Source organism: Helicoverpa armigera, chromosome 12, assembly GCF_030705265.1.
Source record: "Helicoverpa armigera isolate CAAS_96S chromosome 12, ASM3070526v1, whole genome shotgun sequence".
Classification (NCBI taxonomy): domain Eukaryota; kingdom Metazoa; phylum Arthropoda; class Insecta; order Lepidoptera; family Noctuidae; genus Helicoverpa; species Helicoverpa armigera.
The window spans coordinates 11561634-11579878 of record NC_087131.1 but is presented as its reverse complement, the minus strand read 5'-3'; the positions used below and the strand labels follow the sequence as shown (position 1 = coordinate 11579878).

Genomic DNA, 18245 nt, shown 5'->3' with positions numbered 1-18245 from the left:
ATTAACATGTACACACTGTAGATTCATCCAAAGTTTTCATCATGTACAAAATATTTTTTTTTAAACAAATTGTAAATTTTCAATGAGCTCAAATTGACTATACCTAATACTGTAATCAATTAAGTAATCTGTGCTAATACTGTAAAAGCCAAATGCATAGTCTGAAAAGATCATGACATCATGTCTATCTCTAAGTTATCCTACTAGTATTCAAACCCAATATATATATAACTAGCCGTTTTGCCGCGGTTTCACCCGCGTCCCGTGGTAACTATACTGCCCGTACCGGGATAAAATATAGCCTATGTTACTCGTGGATAATGTAGCTTTCGAATGGTGAAAGAATTTTTAAAAACTGTCCAGTAGTTTTTGAGCCTATTCATTATAACCAAACAAACAAAGTTTTACTCTATATAATATTAGTATAGCTTATTCAAAATCTATCCCTAAATTGTATCTCGCAATACCGTGTGAACGCCGGTAGTTCTACAGTCTAAAACTGTATCGGACATGAATTACACTGCACGACACAAATCACGGCACATTCACCATTATGGACCGAGGCTGACCATTTAGCCCTAAAAGGAATGGTGTAATACTATTGTGCAATGCTTAGTGTTTGTGTGTTTGAGAAATACATGGTTTAGGCTTTATAGGTCTTTATTTATTTTAATCTAGGCTTTACAGATAGGTCTTAAATCAGTTATTTCATTTCAACCATTTTTTTATGTTGGAAGTTTGGCAGGAGTCATCAGAGTTAATTAGTTGAAATACTCTACTACGCGAGTATCGCCATTTAATAGATCTGCACCAAAATAAATTAAACTGAACTAGACAAGGAATTCTCTCTTAACCCAAAAACTCTTAGCTAATTTATTAATATTTCTACATTTTGTAGGTATACATGTCAGAACGAACAGAAAACCTGAAACCCTGAAAAGCGCACTCGCACCAAAGTCAATGTCACTTCAAATAGGCCTAAAAAGGTCTTTCGAAATATAAAACTAGTTCCACGGTTCCAAAGAGTTGGTCTCATAGAGATGAACTGGCAGGAAACTCCACCACCACTTCCCTTGTTTCTTGTTTAGATAACTTCTTACAAAAACATGACATTTAAAACAAAAGAAAGTATCCAAAGACAGATAGGTCTCCTAAATGTCATCGAGATAAAATAATAATGACTGAAACATTATACTATTATACAACCGGAATACAATAAAATGAGCTGTGAACCAATACATTTCTTAACATTATCTTATAGCCGGTGAACCAATCAGAAGTGATTTTACGATTTGCACAATAAATGACAATTAATTAAAATAAAACTCGCAATTTCCAGACCAATTTCAATTAAAAACTTGATAAGAATCAAATTAGTGACAAAAGGACCAATTCAAAAATATTGGTCCTTTGACCCGTTATAATAAGACCGATGCCATGGAGTTGTAATTTGATATAGATAGTGTAGACTAGACTAGACTTACCTTATGTACGGGATGTTCGCAGGAATGTGGTACTTGGAGCCAGGGTCGAAGTCCAGCTCGGAACGAAGTACTGGGGGCTTGATGCCTTGATACTGCTCCCTGGGGAAAAAAATGTTTGTTGATGAAAGATCCTTATATTTGCTTATGTTAATAAATTAGAAAAATATTATTTGTCCTTCTTTGTGTAGATAAATGCCTAGATAGTTAAATAACTGTCAGTCTATCATCATCGGTTATTAAAATAATATTTGTTTTTATAATTGGCCATATTTACTAGAAACAACAAATTAAGTTATTAAGTTTAGCAAACATTTATTTATTTACAACACACTCGATCGAAATTCTTTCCTAATCTTGACATTGTCGAAGGTACTCATTTGTAACGTAGGCACATTAAAAGCTGTGTAATATCGACATAAGTGTGTTATTAACAGAAATAAGGTCAATTGGTTAACTCGAGATTTTGAACTTACATAATATCAGAAATGCATTCTGTAACATAGTACGTTTTGGGAAGAGAGTATGTTCATAGCGGATTGTCCTTTTGTAACTTAGAAAAGATGATCGTGCAAAATATTGTAACTACAAGACATGGAACTACACAAGTACATAAAATTGTAGAAAATTCCCCCAGTCCCACCAGTATTTATTACCTTGAGTTTTTTTTTCATTACCCTGACAATATTAAATTGACAGAATATATTTAATCGCCGAAAGAATACAGAGAATCATTGTTAAATATGACTAATTACTACCTGCCTACTAATTACTTAATTTCTTCCTCGTTAAAACTAGTCTACACTACATGCAGTAAACAGATACGATTATCACGCCACATCATTCTCTTCCTCGTCTAGGTGTCATACCACCTTCATTTTCATCCAAACATAAACAAGTGCTACCCGCTACCGCTTATGGCACAAAATACTCTTGCTTTCATAGGAGATATGAACCCGTTAGCGAGTCAAGGCCGGCGTGCAATCCCATCGCGGTTTGAACCAGTTCATTTGCGTTCTTGCAACCGATGGCTATTATTGCTATGGCTGTCTTTTGTTTTTGATTATTAGCTGTATGAAATTCAATTATGTTATTTCATCTGCAATAGACATTATTCTTCTAGGGTTGATGTCCGATGTTAGATATTATCTTTTTGAATTCTTTGGTTCTTTGATTCTTTTTTGCTAATTTAATCTATTAGCGAAGTGGTGATGGGTTCATGTAAGTTACAAAAAGTATTTTGATGTTGCCTCTTCTAAAAGTAGGTATATTAGGATATGCATAAAAAAATATTAAGGGATTTAATTTTGGGAAATATTCAGTAACAAGGCCAAAAACAATTACTCGATTGAAAGCTCCTGAAGCAAAGCATTTTCGCGCACATTTGAATTCCTAAAATACATAGAAGGTCTAGGTTAATCTCTTCTATAAGACATATAAGCCTTATATAAAAGTTCACAATACTCGCAACATGAAACAAATCATATTTACATCGCGATGATTGATTATAATGAAAAAATGACTTCATAATTTACTATTTTGACCTAGAAAATACAAGTAAACGAATATTTTAACTGTTCGACGGACCGTTAACATTATGTCATGAAGTTGCGTGAGTTAACTGGAATTATCTAACTAATAATGAGTGAGCTGGTTAGTTGAAGTTAAAATGTAATGCATAATTGATGGATGTAGTGTGAAGTGAATTTAATTTTGTTTTTTTTTTTTTGTGCGTGTTTACAGCAGGCCTAATGCAGCTTCTGTGAAAGAGCATCCATTGCACTGTGTATGTTTATCAATAATTGGAAATAGAGTTGTGTGTTTCGAAGCAATTTAAAGTGCGAAGAAAAATGTATGCCAAACAGGAATGTTGACAAAACGTAAATAAAGTTCTGTTTCTTAGAGCAAAAAGCGCTGTTCCACAAGAACCAAGCATTGCAAAAGTTCAAAATTCTTTTGTTCAAACGATGTTTTAACCCTATCGAGCGAACATTTTCAAAATAATTAACGTTTGTTCCTACATCCTCATTCATTTCATTTGTAGAGAAACTCAAAGATTTTCTAAACATCTTCTGATAAAAATTTTCCGACCAAGAAAATTCGACCACCCACAGAAAAAGCAGTCCCACTACAAAGATGGTCAAGATAACCAGCGTCTGCCGTAACAACCAGCTGAGGGTGACGGTTACCCAACTGCACGGCCGCTGCGCAGACATTACTGCGTACCATCTTATAGCCCATTATGTGTTATGCCATGCAGATTATGATCTGATTGCTGTATTGGGAAGTTGTATTGATTTGTTTTGATGTTGGAAAAGTTCTGTCTTTTTGTATTTGTTCTAAACCCTTTAATGTTACATAAACCTGTTAGTGGCCAGTTGTACCGATATGAAAGAAGAACATTTGCAACATATACGTAATAATGTGGCTGATGAAGGCCATCTTTTCCTCATAGTTTGAAGGTTATATTTCTTCGGAAAAACTGCAAAGCACAGTTAATCTTTTGTAATATTTCCCTATTAGTGTCACAACTTATGATGAAAATAATTTAGTTGTGATAGTTAGCAAGAACTATTTTGATTATCTTATACTATAGGCATACCAACCTCAATCTCCACCAATGACAATTGTACTGCTCCTTCCTAACATCACCAGTGAACACATCCCATCTCCATTTATCCATGACGAGCGCAAATGGTAAGAAGGCCAGTTTATCCATAGCTTGGGTAAAGAGGTAGTTGATGTCGTGGGCTGTGTCGTCTACCGAGCGTTGGACAAGGCCTAGGGTCTGGAGATGGCGAGGTGAGGATGCGGAGAGGGCGATCGTTTCGCCGATGGCTTCGTGGAAACCTGGTGACAAGAAAAGATTCTTAAAATTGATTTTGAATTGCGTGGTCAATGTATGTCATAAAAATAAAAATATAAAAAATTCCGGGTAAATAATGCCGTGAGATTTTTCACACACGGTCGGTTAGCCCCACAGTAAGTTATTAATTAACTTGTGTTATGGGTACTAACACAACTGATAAACTACATATAGCTACATATATACATATTTATATTTATAAATGCATATTATAACACCCAGACCATGGCCAACAAGCATGCTCATCACACAAATGTCGACCGAACCGAGAATCGTTCCCGGGACCTCAGGTTTGGCAGTCCGGCATGGTGACCATTGCGCCATCGAGGTCGACAACTCGACGACAACAAATAATGGGAATAAGTAGAATGTAATAGGTGATGTTGGAAGTCGATCGTCATAGTTAGGAATAGTAAAAATACCTATAGGAAACAAGTCTATAACATAGTCTTTGAAGAAGTACAATTTGACTTCACAATGCGTTTCTGACTTTATTTCTGCACATCTGCCAAGATGGTTCAAATTATCATGCCTTTTGAAGACCATCTGTGACGCTAATTTTCTTGTATTCTTTTCTCGATTTATCCTTGGGATTCACATACTTATTCAGTCATCACTACTGACAGTTGAATGAGACCTAGACAGCGTTCATTATTTGTCTTAACAATATACTCTTCCCGTCATTACCAATCTTCCGCCAATCCATCACAAACGAAATTACCTTCCACGATTGCTTTCAACACCGTGAAGATATAATTCCACCGCGTGGAGAAGAAAATGACTAGTGGAGGGGCCATAACGTAAAAGCGCCAAAATGCGGGCGAGCGGGAGACCAGGAACTATACTGTCTTCGCTCTTATACGCTTTCTTCGGACCCGATTTGTTTAGATTTTTTGTAACATAAAAAAACATTGACAGATGTTTTAAAGAAAGCGAACGCCTCGTTATTTTTGGTCCTGCAAACCGTATGAATTTAACCTAGAAGAAGGCGCTTGACCTACCTATATTATGGGTATCTCCGCTCGTATTTTTTTACTCCATGTTCCACCGATTGTACCAGAAACTTCAGATAAGTTTGGCAACAAAGGTATTTGATGAAACAATGGTATCTCGCTTGCAACTAGGCCGTAAACAATGTAGTTACGAAACAAAGAAACATCGTAACTTGAAAAATGTATGCACTAATTAGTACTAGACTAGTTTTATTGAAGTGATAGCTGGTGGAACGGCTATACGAGGTATATTATGGTCGATGTTTTAATCGGGCGGAGAGTTAGGATTTTTGCTAGCACGTGTAAAATAGCATTTTTTTTTATGCATTTGGTGCACTTGGTGATCATTGTCTTCAAAAAATTGATTTGAACTTAGTTAAATTAAATTATTTTTTTTATATATTTCAACTACTTGATTTGTGTATGTAGATTCTGACAGGTGTTGATAATATTAAAGATATTAAAATTATTGGTAATAGCAGTTCTCTGATGATGATTGAAATTAAAAATGAATACTAAGTAGGTATTCTAAAGCTTAATATATACATTAAAACTTCAGCACTATTTTTCATACATTTTAATTAATCAAATAATATTATTAACAACGTAAGTAAAAGCCGCAGTTCCACAAAGTTCTAGTAACTCTAACTAATAATAAAAGCAGGAACTAGTGAAGGGAAAGTGATACTATGTAAGTGATACAAAAATAAACCGGAACAGTTCCTACAGAATATCATAGATTCCTGATACCTTATACGCGTTTAATGTGTCAATAAATATTATGTAACCGTGTTATGTATTTGGAACAGGTATCGGAATGCTGTAAAGCACTTTAATGATAGAGTATTATCGAAGAAGCGTAGGATATAATAGTTACGATGTGAAATTATTTAATCGTCGGCAAATAATTGATCGCAAGCCTTTCTGTAGATCATAAGGGGTTTAGGTACGATTTTTGAGTAAAAAAAAACTGATTTTTTTATGTTTCTTAAAAAAAAATCTTACTGTATGTTTTATAGCTCAAAGGACTCGGCCACCATTTAAAAAAAATATACAATAATCCTCATAATAATTGAGTTAATTTTATCAACATTAATTATACCTTTTTAGATTATGTGAATATATTAAAAATTAAGTCTAAAAGTATTCAAGGCCATCCATGAAGATTTCTATATCTACAAATCATGTCATCCACATAATTTCGACAGCTCAACACATCTCTGCAACAATTTTCTAGAGCACCAAGAAAAGCCACAACAAAAAAAAACTTATGACGTCATTACACCATTAGCATTCAAAAGCCACAAAAATAACGAATCACATGCGCACGCGCAAACAATGTGCTCTGTATGCGAGAGATACACTGCGTGCCGCCAAATATGGGTGACTTCCGACACCGGGTAATAAAAAGGTAATAAAAAGCGGGTTATGCAACTAAGCTTCTGTTTTGTAAGTAATCTGGCTATTGAGATCTGTATTTATATGTTGTGAGCTTGTGAGATAAGATTATCTTGGAATGGAGATTTTAAATTGAATTTAAGAGCAATATTTACGCGGTGAATAAATAATCAGTAATTTTTACAGAGATAATACAAAATAATTGCTATCCATAGCCATGTATTTGCAACAAAGTTATAAATCGTTTATTCCAAATAAAAACACTACCATTTACGTTTTCTATTGCTTCTTATTCATTAATTTTTTTACAAAGGCTAGGGAGATTATGATGATGATTCGTTTTTTCACATAATATGACAGAAAATTTACCTAAAAAATCTTACATATTAAATTAATCTATTTAATTTCCAATATCTCAACTTAACTAATCAATAATAGTTTGAAATAACAATGCGAGATGCAATGCGCACGCGCCGGGTGAAAGCGACACGCGGATGTTAACCTGCTCCCGATTGATAAACTCAAGCGCAACAAAATGGCGGAAATAAAATCCAGTATTCGTATCGATTACTAGTTTTAACCCGCGACTATGCTTTCTGAATAGCTGATCTTTGAAATATTGGTGATTTAATTAAATATTAATTAATTTAAATTAATGGAAATGTCATATAATGAAAGTAAAATGAACAAAAGTCGAGATGAATGGAGCCTAGCAAAAAAATGACACAAATTCATTTTAATTATTAAATAAATCTTACCTAATAATTGTAATTTAAAGAAAATACTACCACTGCGGTCATGTAGGTATTTTTTTTTTTTTTAATTAGCCTATGCTGTCCCACTGCTGGGCAAAGGCCTCCCCCAAAGCCTTCCACTTTTCTCTATCCATCGCTGCTTGAGGCCAGTCCGAGAGGAAGCTGTCCAAGTCTTCCCTCCAGCGTTTCCTTGTTGGTATTAGGATTTATTTATTCTGAAGTCTGAATTCGAAGAATTACACTTTTTTTACGCAATGTGAAATAATCGATCAAAATAATTAGAAATATATTCATGATGAAGAAAGTTATTATTTTAATCTTTTTACTCGAAACGCATTTCCAAAATATTTACGAGTTGCGTAATTGCATATTATTTCAATTTGAAACTTTCTACTTTCATGTGATTATAAATTAATTTTATGTGGTAGCCATACCGTACGATCTCTATGTACGATAAGTATAAATCAGAATAACATTTTTTGATTTTGCAAAACGACAGGACACAATCCTTTACAAAATAATTTAAATATCTAAAAAAAACCTTCTTAAAATCTACAGAACCGTATCAATATTTCTCCAAACTCAATTTACATAATCATAAGGCCCAAAACTGATGAATCACTATTTAAATATTAATAAGTGTTGATCTATAGAAAATGTAAGTCATAATAAATACGGAACCATGACATTACGTATTTCTTAGTAGCGAATCTGGCGCAGCTTGAACTTGACCCCGATGTGCGCTCGCGCAAGTTAGACGACCAAAAAATAAAGTGTTTGAGTACATGGATGTTAGATAAACTAGATGTGGCTACAGCATTGTAATAAATTGCAAAGTAATTACTATTTACGGATTAAAGATAAAAAAAACTTATACTAATATAAGCTTCAATGGTATAAGGTGCAAGGTAAACAGTTGTCTTATTTTTTGTGTGAAAAAATATCCCACCTGCTAAGAGAAAAAATTCTATCTGCAAAAGTTTTGAGAACGACTGTATAATACGTTAGAAAAAACCTAGCGCAAGGAATGGGCTATGCAAATTCCATGAATGACCTGTTTTGATTCACCACAGGCAGATCAAAATATCGATAAGGAAACTTTAGAAATAAATTACAACACGGCAAAAAAATACTTATATTAAATTATTATGTCCGTGTCTCATCTAGTCGCTATAGATCGGCTGTAAACGACGCACGCAGTAAGATGCGCGTGAGTTGCGTAACGGAGCTCCGTAATCGTTAGCATTAATTTCCGTGAATTTCCTACAGCGCGCGCGACTGTGAAGTGTGCAATTTTGTTTTCTAGTCTCTTTAAAAATTAAGAATAGGAGTAATGAGAAGATTATTAAAATAGTTGGAAGTTTCAAAACAGGCCTAAAATTGCATAACTATCTCTACATTGTTGAAGATCTAGCAGCATATTTGAGAAAGCAGGAATAGTTTCATTGCGAAACAAGTCATGTAGGTATATCCCACCCAAAACAAAAATGTGAAAGACTGCCAAGTTCGATAATATGGGAATGCTTCGCCTATAAAAGAAGTGAGATCTGAATAAGTACCAAGTTCCACACATCAGTTAAAATAGTTACTTTTTAATGATGTTACTTGGCAAGTTTTCATACACCTTGTTATAAACCTACTAAACGCAATGAATCAAGTATTTAATTTTCTATTAAAACTTGCCAAGTAATCATCATTAAAAAGTAACTATTTTTAACTGAGGTATGTGTATGGAACTTGGTACTTATTCAGATCTCACTTCTTTTATAGGCGAAGCATTCCCATATTATCGAACTTGGCAGTCTTGAGAATCAGGCTTTATCTTGTTTTTTTTCTGTGGAGTTCAAGACACTCTTTCCGTACTACCTTACGACCATATTAGCACTAGGTAGCAGTCAGTTTAGTCACGTTAACATTACGTACGTCTACTTTATGTCCACGTACCAAGTTTCTCAAGAGCCATCTCAAACGTACGTTACAATTTTACCTCTATTCATATAATTTCCCAACACGCAGCGCCAACATTTCGTAAGAAAGCCACTTCAGTTTAGATTTAATTATTATGTAATATGTAAGACAGTCAAGTTATTTAACTATTGTATAGTTACTCGTATCTTGGATAAATGTTGGATTAAATAATAGTGCGGCTTTGTTGAAGATGATGTTAAGATTGAAGATATAGACGGCATTTAGACATACAATGACAAGCATGTTATTTGTGTTAGTAATAAACATATGTCGAATTTAACACATGACCTAAGAAAAGATGGAGAGATTTCCTGAAAGATGACATGAATAAGAAGGAAGTGATTGTCAGTATGACGATTGACAGGGAGGAATGAAAGCGGAAGACATTGCACTGACCCGAAATAAAATTGGGAACGGGGCGGGAAGAAGATGAAAGAAGAATTTGACGTTACCAATGCATCACGTCAATCAATATCAAAAAGTTAAATATTTGAACAATCAAGCAAGTTGGTAACGGGATTTCTATAGTTATACATGATTATTCAGTTAACATAACTTCACATTCTCTATAATATCTCATCAAAATCTTAATTTTGCTTTGTTTTTTCTCACAAATAAGCATCAAAATGATCTCCATTATATTCCCCTCTTTATACAAAACTGTATATTATATACTTATATTTCATTCTTTTACCATATCTAGTCCACCTCACTAATCTAATTACGTTTCGTTATACGCATGTAATTCAGTTCCCTTCCACCACCTCCAGTGTTCGGAGTCTCTAAGGGCTCGATAATGCAGCCCTTATCCAGTTCTGTTGTGGTGTTCAGTATCAGTTTGTTGTATTGTGTTCAATATGGTGAGTTTTGTTTGTCATCAGTTTAACTAGATCTATTTGATCACTTTACATAGGTATTTCTTACTTTTACTTTCTTCAAATGTCTTCTGTATCTTAAAGTCTTCTTACCTCTTTATTATACACAAGTCCATTATTCAAGTAATCGTAATTTTTTTGAACTCAGAGAAAGTTTTTGTTGATAATGATTTCGAGATTTTGATTTAACGATTCTCCGGATATAAACCCGAAGTACGGAAGTTCCAGGCAAATTTTTACATATGATTTTTGATCTACGTATGATATAACTGATCATCTGCCCTGTTTTTGCTATCTGTATTCACAATGACCATATCACATTGTTTAAATTTATTTATAGAAAGGCACATTTTTATTTTAGCAGAAAAGAGCTCCATCTAGGATAGTTATCTTGCGCCATTTCATGTTCGTTAATGCGAATTTTCCAGTCATAGGAAACAAGAAGATTTCAGAATTTTCATTATTAAAATATCTTGTCCCAAATCCGATGATTTCTAAATAGGTCACAGCGGTCAGACGGCACGGGAAACCGTACAAAGTACAACGAAATTGGATTACTGACCGCAAGTACCTGAACTTGACTCAAATTCTACTGAAAGTAATAGGGCGTTTTTTCCTTTCGTTTAGCTTCCTTCAGTTAAGGGATATTTTGGTAATCAATTGGAAAGGCCTAACAAGTAGATTATTATTACATCACAAATAAGTTCTTCAACGTTTCCATAAAGCACTGCTAATAATGCAATATAATATTGTTGTTTGTATTTTGTTGTGAATTGTCTCAGTAAGTCTTCCTTTTTATATCCGCTGCTTAGACCATCTTCTCCAAATGTTCTTTCCTTTCCTTTAACTCTTTGATTATTATCACACATTGATCCGAAATATGTCCTTCAAAGCATTCAAAACTATAAAGTCAACCTCGTCTTTAAAAGCATCAGCAACAGCAACACTCTCAGTTACCCTTTCTCCTTTAATAACATACTTCAATATCAGTAATGTAACTCTTTCTTATTTTAGCCTCATCAATCCTATGCTATGACTGCAACAGCGCGTATGACCCTCGTTGCGGGGAAGAATTTGACTCCTTCAGCCTGGGTATCATCAACTGTTCCTTGAGGGACCCACCAGAACATTTAGAACCAACTTTGGAGCCAACCTTCTGCAGATCTATCAAGATGGAAAGTGAGTATCGTTTTTGATGAACTTGTAGACAGCATAGATTGAAGCTTGGTTTATCATTTAGTTATCAAATGATTTGGGCTCGCCTAGCAGGAATAGTGACTTAAAAGCATGACTTTGCCATCGTTTTACCAAAAATGGCTTTGACTTTAATCTTTATTCTTAAATCTTCTTTTCCAGCTATTTATTATCATTCTTCAGCTCACATAACTCTAAGTACACAGACGACTTTTTATAAATATATGAGCAAAATTGACGGTTACGCGAAGTTCATAAGCTTCATATAATCCAAGTAGCCTCAAGCTCATTGCAAAACGAATCGTTTCTTATAAAGAAACAGCATGCGGCGCTTATCATTTTATGATTATTACCCATCATGTACTTCTTCTCCACAGTCTACGGCAAGACCCGAGTAGTCCGTCAATGCGGCTACCTAGCCGAAGACCAGATCCAGGGTCAGTCCTGTCGGCGCGTCGTCGGCAACGGTGACCTATTCGTCACATATTGCACTTGCAACACCGACCTGTGTAACTCTGGTGTTGCACACAACTACCAACAGATGGCGTTTGTGAGTGCTGTGCTGTTTTTACTGTTCTGTTACTAGAGTGTTAGATGGGAATTAAATGTTGTTTTGTTTTTTGTTTTAATTTGTGTTTTATTGACTTTAGCGGTGGTTTACTCGTACGGCAGTGGGTATATATTTCGAATTTCGATTTTATTAAAATCATGGTAACGACGAACAACGGGTGACTTGACATCAAACCTAACAAAAAGTTCCTTAATGTAAATATTCCTAATAGCATGCGAAGGTTCAGATTTATACGATTCAGAACATAAGGCAGATGTAGTTAGTTGAGTAGTCAATATTTTGATGTGACAAGAAGTTAAATAGGTTCTCGATTATTTTAATCTTCTAACATTAAAAGAATATGGCTTACGAGTGAAAGCAACCATATAAGCAAGACATATAGACATAGGTTTTCCTATACTTAAGATTAATGCGATCGTACACATTGATCGATATGTGCTGTAACTGATAGCTTTTACACCGGAAAATATTGGTAAATCATAATCCTCTTATGAGAAAAGTAGACGTGATTGAATCAATATCTTACTTATTATACTTGTGTGCAACATGCTTGGTATCAAAATATTGTAATCGTTGATAATTTTATTTACATCCATGCCGTATTTCTATAATTTCTTCACATGTCTGCATTGCTATTTCTACTGGGTCTAGCTGTCTTCTGATATGCCTTAAACTACACAATCCACTAAAGTTTTTTTTTTCTTATCTAGTTTCACACACAGTCCCTATCCAGTTTCACAGGAGTCGATAAACTAACTATATCAAAAGCTATTCACATCCCTTCTAAAATCAGATCCACCTGGACTGGTCTTAAAAAGTTAGGTATCAAAGTCCACTAACCTGGGTTGGCACCATCTCTGAAGACTTTGGGAAGATTTCTGTATGCGAGGAAGTACTCCACGTGCGCCATCTCATGATGCGCTGTTATCAAGTCCTTCATGTCAACGTGCGTGCACATTTTGATTCTGAAAATATGAAAAAGAGAATTTCGCTTTGTCCGTTTTCTGTTTTTCAATCATGCTGCTTAACTTCAAATAGCAACCGTGGAATCAAATTAACAGTGGCTATTTTAATATTCCCCTCCAAGTAACCACCCAAACCTAAAAGTTTATCAACTCAGAAAAAATAGCACCCTCCTCTATTTTTTCCTATTTATTTATTTCTAGTCTATGTTATCCTAGTCAGATGACGTCAACATACCTACGCAGATAATTCGATTAGTCGATAAAGACTAAATTAAATAAAATTAGGCCACTGATAATGATGAAGTCAATTTACAAATGTTCATCCTCACCTATAATCATGTCTATTACAAAAGTCCCAGGCTGAAGGTTGGCAGTGTATGTGTCGGTCACCCGGCTGCTGCAGCGCGCTCAGAGCCCAGAAGTCCTGAGGCATGGCTGACATGTTCATAGATACGAAGAACTCCTCGGCCAGTTGGAAGATTGTTAGAGGGGTGTAGCCCTGAAATGAGACAAAATATTTTCTAAGAATGTGAAAACAATTTTAAGGATATCAAACTTGGCAGTGGATTCTACGTTTACCAAAAGCCCTGGCTTCTAATCCATAAGGCTCTATAATGCTGTATGTATTGTATTTACATCCAAAATTCAGTGCAATGTAGAGGAGCCAATTTTGACTTATATATTTATTTATGCATCATGAAGTAGAATCTAAAATAAATTTAAATATATATGTAGTCTACAGGCAGCTTTATTTCCAGTAGTTATAGTTTGTAAACTGTAAGTATATTGCTGTGCAGGTGCATATATCACCTACGATTCGTCAATACCTTGAACTACCCAAATAACAATTATCTCTTCATCAAACCATACATTTCTTACCTGCTGCGCCATCTCAGGAGTAACATCAACAAGGTTCTTCCCCGGGTACGGCAGGGTAACGGGCACGATGCCCGACCAGCTCTGTCCCCACATGTCTCCGAGGATGTGAGCCGGGATGGGCGCGGAGCGGGAGATACGCTCAGGACCGTAGGCTTCCCGGAGACGACGGCGGACGTAGGCGTGGAGGAGCTCGTAGAGGGGCTTGATCTGGAAATTAATAGAGTTGTATTTGATAAATGATGAGGTTGATATGGTGTGATTAGGTTTAAAGAGTAGGTAAACCATAATTAAAACTTTTTTGGTATTTATACGGAATGGTAGAGGTTTATTAATTGGTATGGTAGAGGTGACAAATAACGACGACGACGACGAATGAAGATTAAAAATATCTTGCATAAATAAATTCTTAACAACTTGAGAGAACTAACTTTCAAAATCAGTGTTTGGTGATCAATTAGGGTTAAAGAGTTACCTGTTCCCAAACTTCATCGACTTCTTGTCTCATGTTGTTGGTTTCGTAAGGGAACATCCAATAAGCAGAGGCGTCTGTGAAATCTGAAAAATACAAAAATTTCTTAAAACTTATTCTTTTCAATTCTACACAATTTTAAGCGCCTATCAAAATCTTTAGAGCACGACATTACCGCGCAACAAGTCTTAGTAAAAGTGGTAGGCGTTATCAGCTGGCTGCCAGTCTATTGGGCACGCTTCGAATCAACTTACTGCGCTCTGCAGTAAGTTTTTAGCTTTAATATTAATACTTCTTTTATAATCTTGTAATTAAGTATGTAGATATGTAATTATGTTGCCAAATAAAGTAAATGCCAATACTCACTATTCAACCTAGCAGCCTGATTAGTCAGATCCACAAGCTGCTCATATAAATCCCTGATCCTCCTCCCAGTATTCCTTCTCCACTCGGTCCATATATGCTGTAGCTCGTCCCAGTCCCTCGAGTGAGACATGATGAACTGTAACTCTGGTTGTAAGTGTAGACCGCACTTGAAAGGCTCGTTGTAGGCGCAGACTTCTGCTGTGTTGTATACTGCCAGCATGTCGTTGATTATGCGGTTGTACTGGAAGATAAGAAGTGTTTCGTTAGATATGAAAGTTAATAGGGAAAAGGATGATACATAAATAAATTATGCTAGAGATGTTGAGCTGATTTTCAGCTATGTTTTTGTAGTAAAATGGGGCTTAAATGTAAGGAAGATTGAGGAAACGTTGATGTCTCTGTCTTTCAATTATCTGTGTCCGTACAGCAAGATCTTGTTCCTTAATTTTTAGTTAGGTAGTATGACATGATAGTGGTGGAATTTTCCGTCAGACGTTTCCAACTGCCTAAAAAGTTAATAACATAATTACAATAAACAGCTGTCTTAAATACTACAATTAAAACAGTTTCGTGCTAGTAAAAAGTATTTATCACAGACAAAGCCATGTTTAGCATTTCTCCAGTAGAGATGACGTTCTCAAAAATCTGCGCTTATACTTTAAGGAACAAAACTTCAATAACAGTTGAAAAACTCACCCTATCCAATTGATCAGGCGGCAAGGCAGCAGGTCCGATGATGGAGAGCATCTTCAGCTGCCTATACGTGGCGAAGTCCCGGAGCCCACCGCGAGGTATCTGCTGAGCTGCCTCCCAGAGACCACGCTGGAATAAGGTGTAACGCTGCTGGGCATCGAGCTGAAATATAGAGGAGAATAGCATTAATATTATGGCCATAGATGTTAAAAGGAAGATTTTGGACTCTAATGATAATTGTCATCTCAGAGCTTTCAGGGTTGCGGGATTGTTCGAAAGAGTGACAATGGCCCTGATACACAAAAAGCTCCAAAGAGAACTCAGGTAAGTTTGAGTCAGTTAAAGGCTGTTGCTTGCGATTAGAAGACGGAAGACGATTATATTGGTACGAGTATATCTGGATTATTGTGAGAGCGTGTGGAAGATTTTTATCTATTAATTTCATAATTTTCTAACAAGAGTGAACGATCAACTTATAGTATAAGTAGTCATTTTTGTTATTCCAGAGATAAATAAATGGTTTCGATATTACAGCTGTTGTTACAGTCTCTAATTAAAGGCATGAAGACGTTTTTGTTTCAGATATAAGAAGCCTGATAATAACCATACCAAGACAATTACAAGCTTTTTGTTTTCCTAAAATTACCGACAGTTTTTATAAATCTCAAGTTAATTATGAAGGCTTAATTAAATGTGACGTCATTCAGTGAGAAAACAATGATAAATTGTAGGTTGATTTTTTACGACAATTACTTTGGTGACTAAGAGTACCTACGTGTAGCGTGATGATATTAAGAGTATCTGCACACTGGCCACACTGCAGACTAAACTGTTGGCCCACGATTGTAGGTAATTTTTTTTTAAGAAAATCTTAAATCTAATTAAGGAAGATACGACTATCAAGAAAATAATACTAAGTTAGGTAAAGTATTTTCCTTTATATTTTCCAAACCCTCCGCAGCAAACTTCAAGTCAAACTTTGTAGCAGTTTATCGTTCATACCCACTGTAATGTTCATGCACACACAAAGTTTCAGCCTTTATAAAATGTCGTAGGCTTGGCGTTCGCTGCTCTTGGGTCGGTCGACTATCGGCCGACTAAAAGTTTGCAGTGTGTGCCTGTACGGGTACTCTAAGAGTAGTTACATGTAGCGTGATGAATTGTTGATATTAAGTCTGAATCATTTTGCTGTAATTGATAGTTATTGTCATGAAGGTGACATGATTACACGACCAGCGACCATTTTATATTTTTTTAGCTTGATGCTGTATTTAACTGGAAAAAGTACCGTAATGGGTCAATTAAACCTATCAATGTTAGTTTTTTTCCATGTAAGAGCTCGTGGCTAATTCAAAGCCGCGCTGTGCAACCGATCAAACGTCGAATCGTCTGCATATTGCACTCTGTTTCAGTATTTTTTCGTAGCTCTCGGGCTGCCCTAAACTCGCTCAGTTGTATAAAAAGCTCATTTAATAATAATCTTTCACTCGCCAATCTGACACGGTAAAGTTACTCCCAAATCCGATTGCCGCCTCTTCTACTCTTAAGCCCGAAAGTCCGATAGCAATACTCTACATAATTTCCTACAATATGCATTTAATTATTTTACCTTTTATTGAAACTCTTGTAGAAATACATAGTCTGGGGAGGTCAAAAATTCCTTAAAAAATCTTACTGAAAAAATGCGGATTATTTTAAATTGATTGTCCCATCTCACGGTTCTGTCAAGTTGTTTTAAATTTGTCTCGGGTCAAAATATCAACGTAGGTCAACAGTTAGCACATTCATGGTTATAAATAACAAAAACCGGATGAACAAAATTAATGTTATAATTTTGAGAAATAATTGTAGGTATAATTAAAATCTGTGGGTTCACACTTTTTTCCTCAAAGTTCAGAATAAGAATTGAGAGTTATTTATAAGGGCAAAAGCATACAATCAACTTCAAATGCAAATGTGTACCTACTGAAATGTTTCTAACTGAATTTTATTTTCAAAACGTTTCTGGGCAAAGTAGACGAAAAATGGAACGACGAGAAAATTAAAATAAAATGTAGGTAACCTATAAGATAAACCATTTTCATCAATAGAAATAAAAAAGTCATAACGAAAAACGGATTTATCGACAAGAAACAGTAACAGACAGAGCATAATCATAATTTTTGTCATCAATTTAAATTATATGCACCACCAAAAAATTTAATCTACATCACTACTTACTATGACCTCCTAACCTAAAGACCTAGCACAAAAGATAGCCTCTTTAATACGCCCTCAAGTTCAAAATATTACCTTCCACAAAATTTCGCAGATTTGCGTGCTAATAACACTAGTATATACCTCGACCTTGCCCGCAAAGCAACAGCAGAAGTGTCATAATTCCCTGAACAATGTTATTCATTAAGCAACCTTGATTTACTTGGAGATGGCAATCATTTAGATTCAAGTTCAAGTGGTTTTGTGGCTTATTTCATTGATTGTAATATGGTTGTTTAATGATTTGTGCTGTGGTGGTAATGGATTAGTTTAATTGGTGTTTATTTTGTGTCAAATAGACGAAGTACATCGTAATGAGTGATGTATGATTCGGGATATCAACTTATTCCATATATCAACATATGTACATTATGTCCACTCGCATCTCAAACCTGTCATCTCTCAACCATCATCCTTTCATCGGTCTTCCTTTATCTCTCCATCCGTCGACATCCATACTTAACGCACTCTTCATGATTGCTCTGACATCAGCTTCCGACTTCAAAATGAGTGACAA

At 35.3% G+C, this 18245-nt stretch overlaps 2 protein-coding genes across 2 annotated transcripts in view; one reads left to right on the top strand and one right to left on the bottom strand.

The window, feature by feature from the left end:
- The window catches only part of LOC110374317 (angiotensin-converting enzyme), a 156163-nt gene that overhangs the window by 127358 nt on the left and 10560 nt on the right, over positions 1 to 18245 (bottom strand). The window contains exons 2-9 of the mRNA XM_064037116.1: positions 15476 to 15634; positions 14780 to 15020; positions 14417 to 14499; positions 13945 to 14151; positions 13395 to 13564; positions 12941 to 13065; positions 4088 to 4331; positions 1485 to 1583 (exon numbers count right to left, since the gene is read on the bottom strand). Of these exons, the coding sequence (XP_063893186.1) occupies positions 1485 to 1583; positions 4088 to 4331; positions 12941 to 13065; positions 13395 to 13564; positions 13945 to 14151; positions 14417 to 14499; positions 14780 to 15020; positions 15476 to 15634 (1328 nt within the window). The remainder of the gene's footprint in view (positions 1 to 1484; positions 1584 to 4087; positions 4332 to 12940; positions 13066 to 13394; positions 13565 to 13944; positions 14152 to 14416; positions 14500 to 14779; positions 15021 to 15475; positions 15635 to 18245) is intronic.
- On the top strand, positions 10215 to 12151 carry LOC110374322 (uncharacterized). Its single transcript, XM_064037117.1, has 3 exons — positions 10215 to 10320; positions 11350 to 11514; positions 11907 to 12151. Exons 1-3 carry the CDS (start codon positions 10257 to 10259, stop codon positions 12113 to 12115), a joined length of 438 nt encoding a protein of 145 aa, XP_063893187.1. The 5' UTR covers positions 10215 to 10256; the 3' UTR covers positions 12116 to 12151.

Bases quoted from the DNA above. Each gene is read 5' to 3' on its own strand.
- LOC110374322 (XM_064037117.1), top strand. From the start codon at position 10,257: ATGCAGCCCTTATCCAGTTCTGTTGTGGTGTTCAGTATCAGTTTGTTG. The intron at 10,321-11,349 runs GTGAGTTTTGTT...TTCTTATTTTAG, and splicing joins GTTGTATTGTGTTCAATATG to CCTCATCAATCCTATGCTAT. The intron at 11,515-11,906 runs GTGAGTATCGTT...TCTTCTCCACAG, and splicing joins CAGATCTATCAAGATGGAAA to TCTACGGCAAGACCCGAGTA.